This window comes from Nicotiana tabacum, chromosome 9 (genome assembly GCF_000715075.1).
Source record: "Nicotiana tabacum cultivar K326 chromosome 9, ASM71507v2, whole genome shotgun sequence".
Lineage (NCBI taxonomy): Eukaryota > Viridiplantae > Streptophyta > Magnoliopsida > Solanales > Solanaceae > Nicotiana > Nicotiana tabacum.
In genome coordinates this window covers 102,757,864-102,767,729 of record NC_134088.1, presented here as the reverse complement: position 1 = coordinate 102,767,729, position 9,866 = coordinate 102,757,864, and the positions used below count along the sequence as shown (strand labels likewise).

General features: G+C 37.5%; 1 protein-coding gene across 2 annotated transcripts; it reads left to right on the top strand.

Annotated features, from left to right (window-relative positions):
* Positions 1–817: 817 nt before the first annotated feature.
* Positions 818–5,631, top strand: LOC107787815 (serine/threonine-protein kinase AGC1-5). 2 transcript variants are annotated; one of them, XM_016609420.2, is made up of 3 exons: positions 818–1,542; positions 4,206–4,915; positions 5,085–5,631. In XM_016609420.2, coding segments are annotated over exons 1-3 (1,320 nt in total). In that variant the 5' UTR covers positions 818–934; the 3' UTR covers positions 5,087–5,631. The 2 variants fall into 2 exon arrangements, with proteins under 2 accessions (XP_016464906.1, XP_016464904.1); XM_016609418.2 differs by having other exon boundaries at positions 819–1,542; positions 4,206–5,156.
* The last annotated feature ends 4,235 nt before the right edge of the window (positions 5,632–9,866 follow it).

Below are 9,866 nucleotides of genomic sequence, written 5' to 3'. Positions count from 1 at the left end.
AGGAAAAACAAGTTACATAAGTGCTATTCCATGCTGATAGTCTCCTCCATACACCCAAACACTCCACTCCAGTGGTGGAGGTAGAATTTGAAATTTATGGGTTTGAAATTCTAAATTTTTTAAGTTATTGAGTTCTAAATTAATAATTTATACATGTTCAATGAATTTCTTAAGACAAATACATGGTTTGAACGAAAGCTCTGGGTTCAGCCGAACCCATAAGTTATATTCTCCCTCCGTCCCTGCTCCACCCCACACTCCGACCCCTAAAACCCCTCCTGTGACCCCCTCCCCCAATGCCGCTTCCCCACCCCACCCTCCGCTCCACCTCCCCATCCCCACTCTCACACTCTTCTACCTCACCATGAAGCCCCTACCCACCCCTCGTCCCTTGACTCCATCACCCCTTACTTTTCAGCTCATATAGTGTTTGGTTAGATTATAAATAAATGCTCTTGGAATAATATTTTTTGCTTACTATCAAATTAAAAATAAAAAAAGGTAAGAAAACCACTTATTTTTGAGGACGCCCCTAGTGAGAGACTTGTATGTTGCAATAAGAATAAATGTGAACCTCTAATGAAAGGGAAGAGTCCATTTGTCTTAAATGACAAATTATTTGCCATTATCTAATGAAAAAATGAGCTCGAATGAAATTAGAAGAGAACAAATAATTATATATTCAACTTAGCTAATTTGAGATTAAGAATTTAAAATTCGAAATCTCTCATATGAGAAAAGACAATACTCATAAATATTCTCCGGGCCCAACGGCACCCAATATCTACTACACAAGCAACGGACTTTACGTGGCCCAACTCCCCTATTTCACGGCCCAAAGCTAATTTCGCTCCCCGAGAAAATTCCCCTTCAAAAAGCTCTCTACCCTCTCTTCATTCTCTCATTCTTCTTCTTCTTCTTCGCCTGAGCCCAAATGGAGCCATGGCTCGATGACTTAGCCGATGATCTTCAAAGCATCAGCTTCAACTCTACAACCACTTCCACCACCACTGACATTAATCGCTCCACCAGTTCCGGTTCCGAAACCACGTGGACTGCAACCACCGCCTCTTCCGCTTCCTCTTCCTTTAACCAACATGTCATCAAACCACGCGCCGCCACTCCCTCCGGCGACCCTTACTGGGACGCCATTACACGTGTCATTTCCACTTCTCCTTCCTCCTTAATTTCCCTCAACGACCTCCGCTTCCTTCACCGCCTTGGCTCCGGCGACATCGGTTCTGTATATCTAGCCGAAATTAAAACTCCCGCGCCGGAAAGTTCGCCGAAGGCTTCGGCGTCAGCTTACTTCGCGGCGAAAGTTATGGATAAGAAGGAACTGGCGGGCCGTAATAAGGAAGGAAGAGCGAGGACAGAACGGGAAATACTCGAAATGTTGGATCATCCTTTTCTACCGACGCTTTACGCCTCCATTGATTCGCCGAAATGGTCGTGCTTGTTGACGGAGTTTTGCCCCGGTGGTGACCTTCACGTACTCCGACAACGTCAGCCGGCCAAACGCTTCCCTGAATCCGCCGTCAGGTTTGCTCCTTACTACTCTCACATTGCACTGAAAACACTTACTATTTGAAATAATCTCCAAATATTTTTTCATATTTACATATAATATGTTGGAGAAATTTATTGAGTGCAATCTCTTCTAATTTCAAATTCTTAAAAACTCGAAGAAGATGACAGTGACGTGTCTGAGCGGGACCCACGACCTGGGGTGGAGCTGGTGATCGTCAGTAGTAGGGCTCATCTAGTTGGTCACTGTATCATCTTCTTCGATCTTCTTCTCTATAATGACGGAACACAGGATCTATGGTGGACTGTCGTACATTAGATCATTGAAAGATTGGTAACTAAGGAAGAAAATTAGTATAAGTCATAGGCACACGTGTCCCAATATATGACTTTAAACTTCTGAGTTATTGTCGACGAAAAGTTGTGCTCAGCCAATAAGCGACAGACACGTGGTTAGGGTATGTTCTTACTTCTTACACCACTGAATAATGCTAAAGGTCTCGTAATTGATTCGAACTTAAATGAACAACTTTTTGTAGGTTTAACAAACTCTTTTTTTTTTTAACAAAAAAAACTTGTTTCACATAATTTTATTTTGGGTTTTTACTAATCACTGTTGGTTGAGGAGTGTGTTGCTGTACCATATATTACTACTAAGCACTAAATCCTAAATTCGTCGTTGACCTAATGGGGTGCATGTGGGAATGGATTGACTTAGTCACGTGTCCTCTGCTTCATGCTTGTGTTTTATAATTTTTGAAGATTTGTTTAAATCAAAGTCGGTAATAATTCAAATATTTTAATATTCTACGTGTGCTGTGTTTTGGTAAATGTTGGAAATGTTCTATTCTCATTTTCATGGGTGTTGGTGGATGGTTCATTAAATGCTCCAAAAATTGAAAACGGTTACTCCTTTCGTCCGCCTCATTTTAATTGTAGTTTTACCTCTATTCACTCCCATTAAGATAATAATAAGTATAAAGTATAGTTTATTAAGTTATCTCTAAATGAATTGAGCAGTATTAAAAAGTACTACTTTAATATTAAGGATATAGTTGAAAACAATTACAAATTTCGTTTTGAATTCTTAAAAGTGATAATTTTTTGGGATAACTTTTTTGAGCTAAAGTGAGGGTTAATTTGGGACGGAGAGTAGTATTCTTGAGGGAACCTTTGTAGCAAAAGTTGAAGACCAAAAAATAAACTACAAGTCCAAAGTTAATGTACCCAATTAACTTTTCTGAGAAATTTGTAGTTTGTCCAGTTATCAATTATCATTCCCAAAATTAGGGGAATAGTCAAACTGTCAAAAGTAAGGGAAAAGTAATGAAGATGCAATTCCATTAATTTTTCCGGAATATCAGGGATTTGGAATTTTAACGTGGGGAATATGTTCTTTACCATAGTGGCCCCTTATGGATTATTACGGTAATTAAGTTGATTTGTGTAGAGGCCCTATAAAATACTATTTCTATAATTGACAAATATGCCATGTTGGTATACAAGTTATACAAATGATGACAACCTAGCTAGATGTGACTAGAAGGAAAGTAGTGCATGGAAATGATTCAACTCTAATTTCTCTAGCTTAGTTTAGCAAGTAGTTGTGATTGAGCTTAAAACAAGGTCCTGGAGATTATAACTTTTTTTCTGACTTGACATTTCACTGCCTGAATTTGGGACTTTATGATTTGGAAGGACGTCTCTTTTGATTATGTATGAACACTTATGTTTCTTGAAACATAAAAGCAAACTAGATAACTCTGTCAATTAAGGGCCAACATTGAAAAGAAAAAAAATATTATGTGTATTATTATACTTAAATAAGTTGAATGAATGTTTATATTATTACTTTTTAAACTAATTTGTGGGAAGTTTGCTCTAATCTACTTGCAATTTCTTTTCATTTTTCATTATAATGAATTGCCATTATATTTTCAAGAAAACTTGTTTACTATGATATAGGAAAGGAAAAATATCCCTGATAAAAACTACAGTAATGGAAAGTCCTTGATATTCTTATATGAAATAACTTTTTCTTCTTTTGTGGATATCCCAAGAACATACTTTTCCTTTTTCTTGTATAAATCTAGTACACGATGTAATCATGTTACAATTGTGGAAAGCAACTAAACGAAGAACACAAAAAGGAGAAGAGGACAGTAAAGTTGCGCCATGATATAGGGACAATGTGCACGGACCCAGTTCTTTTAATCTTGCTACGTTGCATGGGGAAATAGTGAGGGTCCAGGATTCCACATAATAAAATAATATACTATCTTTATAGAAGCACATTGGTCCCCTCCTCTATCCTCATATGATAAGAGTTGAAACATAGTGCTGCTTTGTGCACCTGTAGAGTACATCCACTTTATTACAGTTTTTTCCTTTAATTTTCTCATGCATCCATCTTTTGTATCATGATTTTACCTGAAAAGAAGTTTTTTCATTCTTTTTCCGTTGTTCTAGGGTTGTCTACACGTATCTAAAGGATATAAATTATATAGACTAACTGTATCAAGCATTTAAACTCCCAGTGTAATTTTACTTATTTACCATTTATTACGTATAAGTTACCAATGAATGTTAGGTTTTCTTATACGATCAGTGCATGGAACTTAAATTCATATTTATAAATTGCTTGTGCGTACATTAAACTAATCTCATGGTGTCTCCAGGTTTTACGCGTCCGAGGTGGTGGTAGCACTGGAGTACATTCACATGATGGGAATTGTTTACCGAGATTTGAAACCTGAAAATGTCTTGGTCCGATCAGATGGTCATATCATGCTCACTGATTTTGATCTCTCACTAAAATGCGATGACTCCACATCAACACCAGCTCAAGTGATTTCAAGCCAAAATACGCCTAATGGACCTCAACAAAATGAGTACAAAATTGAACCACCAAAGTTTACATCTTCTTCATGTATCCTTCCTAACTGTATAGTACCTGCTGTTTCATGCTTCCACCCAAAAAGGAAGCGAAAGAAGAAGCTTGGCCATCTTGGTGGCCCTGAATTTGTTGCTGAACCAGTCGATGTTCGATCAATGTCATTCGTGGGAACTCACGAGTATTTGGCACCAGAGATTGTGTCTGGCGAAGGGCATGGTAGTGCAGTTGATTGGTGGACACTAGGGATATTCATATTTGAACTGTTATATGGTGTAACACCCTTTAAGGGGATAGACCATGAACTAACACTAGCTAATATCGTGGCTCGAGCCCTTGAATTCCCTAAAGAGCCCGGAATCCCGACCCCAGCTAAAGATCTGATATCACAACTACTTACAAAGGATCCAGCTAGAAGGTTGGGGTCAACTATGGGTGCCACAGCAATCAAACACCATCCATTTTTCCAAGGAGTCAATTGGGCACTTTTACGATGTACATCACCTCCATTCACTCCTCCTCCCTTTAGTAAAGAATTTCTGTCTGGTGGAAGTTGCCCTGATACCCCAGTAGAATACTACTAATAGTGTGAATAAAGATTCAAAAGTCAATTATTTGGACCAGATAAGTTACAAACTTACAGCTTCATTTCTTTTGGCTACAGAAAGGAAGAAAGAAAGAATGAAGAAAGCTATTTGTGGTGGACTTTTCTTGGAGCTTAATTACTTGGTTGGAGATAATTGGCTAGCAAATGAATATATATCAATACAACAATATGTGGAAATGACCCACACCAAGGCGAAATATGAGGTTATTACATTACACCAAAAACGTAGTTTTTGTTGTTGTTTGCTAGCCTATGGTTATCTTGCAATAATGGGTGGACAAAGGAAGGTTCATTTTCCATTATTTTATCTCAAAGTCAATGGCTTTGTCGGAAACATCGGATCTTAACAAAATACATGTAGACATGGATACACAATCAACGGGCCGGTGGGCTGAGGGGTTTGGTTGGTTGGTGGGTGGTGGAGGTTGTAGAGTAGATCAAGGATGGGCCTGCCCCCATGTTTTTGCTACTCTTGTTCTTTTCTTTATGGAAAAGCATGATGTTTCCATGTGAGTTGTTTATTTAGTAGCATTTGTAAGATTGTAGGATAGTCATGGGTGCCTTGTCTTTACATAAATAATAATGGTATTATTACTTTCATAAACTTTAAAATGTTGAATTGTTGCCAATATTTTTATGAAGAATTAAACCGGTTAAACTAAAAATAATCGGTGACTGTGTAATTTATATTTGAACTTTGTATAATCATTACATAATTTATGTATACCGGCTAAAATAAATAAATAGCGAATACAATTGATTATTGTGTATGATTTGTATTCTTATATCAATGGTGATCGGTTAGGTTGCTTGCAGTTCGGCTATATTCTACAAGGTAGCATGCGAATAAGGAGAAATCACTTGGGCGCTTTTTGACATTGATGTCAATTATTTTGGTTGGATTAGTTTGTTTATTATTGGTGGTTGCGTATTTAGTTGATTTGATTTGGTTAATTGGTTGGTCTGATGATCATGATCATTGTTTTGACTGTCTTGGGGAAAGAGTTAATTATGGAGAAAAACGTAATCACTCTTTAAGACTTTAAAAGGAAAGGATGAAAAGGAAGGAGATAAAAGCTCCTTTTGGACAATTTGATTTGACTAATTGTCATTAGTGTAGCTTCATTAGAGGAAAAACAACACATATTTTATACGCTTCTTTGTGGAGTCTTGAGGTGTGATTGGAAGTAATGACCATCAACTTACGGCGTGTGATTATGAATTAGAATGTGGCCTACTTCAAATGACAAGGTTGGGTCTACACACGAGGGTCACAGTTCCTACAAAAGGAATGAGACAGAGTTGGAGTCGGGGACGGGTATCAATCCCTTCAAACTTGCTCCCCATCAATTATGTGCACATTCAAATATCAACAAGGATTATGGTGTGATGAATAATTTTTTTTAAATTTTTAATTAGAGTTGTCACGTACAAATCTCGGGGAATTAAAAAAATTTGATAGGAAGTATTTAGAGCCCGTTTGGCTAAACTGTCAAAAATTGCTTTTGAAAAGTGTTTTTGCTAAAAAATAATTTTCAAAAAAATATTTTCGAAGAGTTGTAGTTTATGTTTGGCTGGTTGATTTGAAAAGTATTTTTGCAATATTTGATAAGCAAATTGTATTTGGTCAATCTTTTTAAAGGTATTGTTTGCAATAAATTTGTGCAAAAAGTAAAATTGCAATCACAAATAACTATAAATAAAAAAGGATTTTGTTAATAAATATTGCGAGTTACAACTCTATTTATCTGTTAATTCTTCCCTCAAATTTGTTATCCATAATTCGAGGGCCTCAACAGTGTATTTCTTGAATGTAGTGATGATATGCATCTCCTTGATATATTTGATGATCAAGAAGCATGTAGCAACACTATATTTGGATCTTGAATGTTGCTAGAACTTTGAGCAAGACATATTTGACATGTCTTTGATCTCTTAATGAATACTCCAAGAGTTTTATGGAATTTCGAAGAACGTATATTCGATCTATTTGTGCATATTCTGAGAGTTTGTGGAATTGCTGAGATGATCTCCATTTTTGAGATCATATATTTGATCTTTTTGCGCATATTCCGAGAGTTTATGGAATTGCTAAGGTGATCTCAATTTTTGAGATGCAATTCTAAGGGAATATGTAACTCTTTTTTTAGGAGTGACCTTGGGTTATGGTAGAGTAGTCTCCAATCAACCCTAATAGATTCTTAGAATTTCAAGAGCCATCTTGTAGTATCTTGAATTTAGGATTTAGCTTGACCCGTTAAAATTTTGGCAGGTATACCTTGAAGTCTCTGCGGACTGAACTCTCGCTAATGCCTGGGCTGATTGGAAGTACCTGGATCTACATAAAAAATGTGCAGAAGAGTATCATGAGTACATCACAATAATACCAGTAAGTGCCAAGCCTAACCTCGATAGAGTAGTGATGAGGTCAGGTTAAGGCCCAGCTAGACTAAATAAGAAAAACTGTACTAGTGTATAGCAGTATAGAAATAATAGTAATGAAATTGAAACAACAAATAGCATATCAAGGTTAGCTACACGGAACTAAGACAATTAATGCAATACGGAGAAAATAAGAAATTATGTGCTAAGAAAACAAAACAACTAAAGCGTTTTAGCCCACCTTATCACACCGCATGGCTTCTAGTAGTTCCCCTAGTAGCCACGCGTATCAAGCCCACCTTATCTCACCTTATCTCACCGCATGCGTATCAATATCACAACGTATCACAAATCGTACCTCACGTGCTCAATATCGCAACTTCCCAAGGAAACCAATAATAACAATGTTTCCACAGTAAAGGGCCCATGGCTCAATCACAATGTACACAAGAGTCTCAACAATAACAACTGAAAATAAATAACTCAGCAGAATGGTATTTCACAACTTAACACTTTGCCTAAATACGAATCACGACCTTTATAGCTTTTTACCAATTTCAACAACAAGATATTTCACTATTTAACAACTTCAAGTAAAGAGTTCAACTGCTAAATAACGAATATGGAATAAAGGAAATAAGAGCTTCAACTAAGCATGTAGATGAATTAGCAAGTAAGAGATAAGACAAGTAAAACATGTGAAATTAATGATGATGAATATAACATGTTAAGATAACTCAATTAAGGCATGCAAGGAATGTACATAGCTAAAACCGGTAAATTTTCACATTTAGCATGTATACATAGTCGTCATGCGTACACGGCTTCCACACATCACAAATTTCACAAACAACACCAATCATAAGGGGAATCCCCCCCCCCAAGATTAGACAAGACACTTACCTCAAATCATGCTAGCTCAATCCACTAGTAGGCCTTTTCCTCGATTATCCAACTTCGAACGGCTCGGATCTTGCCAAAATAACTTCATACCACAAATATAAACTATAGGAAGCAAATTCGAATAATAAAGTTACGATCTTTGCAAAGAAAAAAAAAGTCAACTCGGGCCCGCGTATCGGAACATGACCAAAATTATAAAATCCGAACACCCATTCGATAACAAGTCGAACCATATAAGCATTACTCAAATTCGACTTCAAATCGCCTTTCAAAATCCCAAATTTTAGTCTAGGAAGTTTTCACAATTTCCCCCCAAATTTCCAACTCAAATCTCTAATTAGATGATCAAAATTGTAATAGATTCATGAAATATAGTCCAATCCGGATTAGAATCACTTACCCCAACAATTTTCTTGAAGAACACTCGAAACATCGCCTCACACCAAGCTCTCTAGGTCCAAAATATGAAAAATGAGATGAAGCTTAGTTTTTGAAATTATATTCTGCTGCCCAGGGATTTCTTCATCGCGAACGCGGAATGTGCCTCGCGTTCGCGAAACACAAAAATACTCATCTGCCAAATTAACATTCCGCAAATGCGGAAGTCCACGTGCGAACACAACACACTACCTCCACAAGCTACGCGATCGCGGAACACTTCACGCGATCGTGATGAACAAAAATGTGTGGACCTGCAGCCTCCTCTTCCTTCTCTGCGGGCGCGACCTCCTTCACGCGTTCGCGATGCACTGAAAGCTAACTCTCAGCGATCACAGACCTCTTCTCGCGATCTCATAGAACAAATTTTCCCTAGTGCCAAATAACTCTTCGCGATCGCGCATGAGGAAACTAGTAGCAACAGATTCAGCAGTCTTCAAGGTTCCGAATTACACCCGATGCCTCCGTGACCTTAACCAAACATACTAATAAGTCCTAAAACATCATACGAACATGCTCGAAGCATCAAATCACATCAAACAACACTAGAACCACGAATCGAACATCGATTCAAGCCTAAGGAACTTATGAACTTCCGAATTTCAAAACTAATGCCGATTCATACCAAAACAGCCCCGATTGACTTCAAATTTTACAAACAAGTCATAAATTACATGGAAGACCTATTCCAACTTCCGGAATCAAAATCCAACCCCGACATCAATAAAGTCAACTCTCGATCAAACTTTCCAACCTCCCAAATCTTCAACTTTCTAACTTTTGCCAATTTACGCCGTAATGACCTACGGACCTCCAAATCAACATCCGGATACGTTCCTAAGTCAAAAATCACCATATGCAGCTATTAGAACCACCAAAACTCCATTCCTGAGTCGTCTACATAAAAGTCAAACTACGGTCAACTCCTACAACTTAAACCTCCAACTTAGGGACTATGTGCCCCATTTTACTTCGAAACTCACCCGAAACCAAAATCAAAAACCTCAGCAAGTTACATAACCACAATATAACCTAGATGAGTCAATAAATATGGGATTGGGGCTACTTAAAATGACCGGCCGGGTCATTATATCCTCCCCTTCTTAAAACAAACGT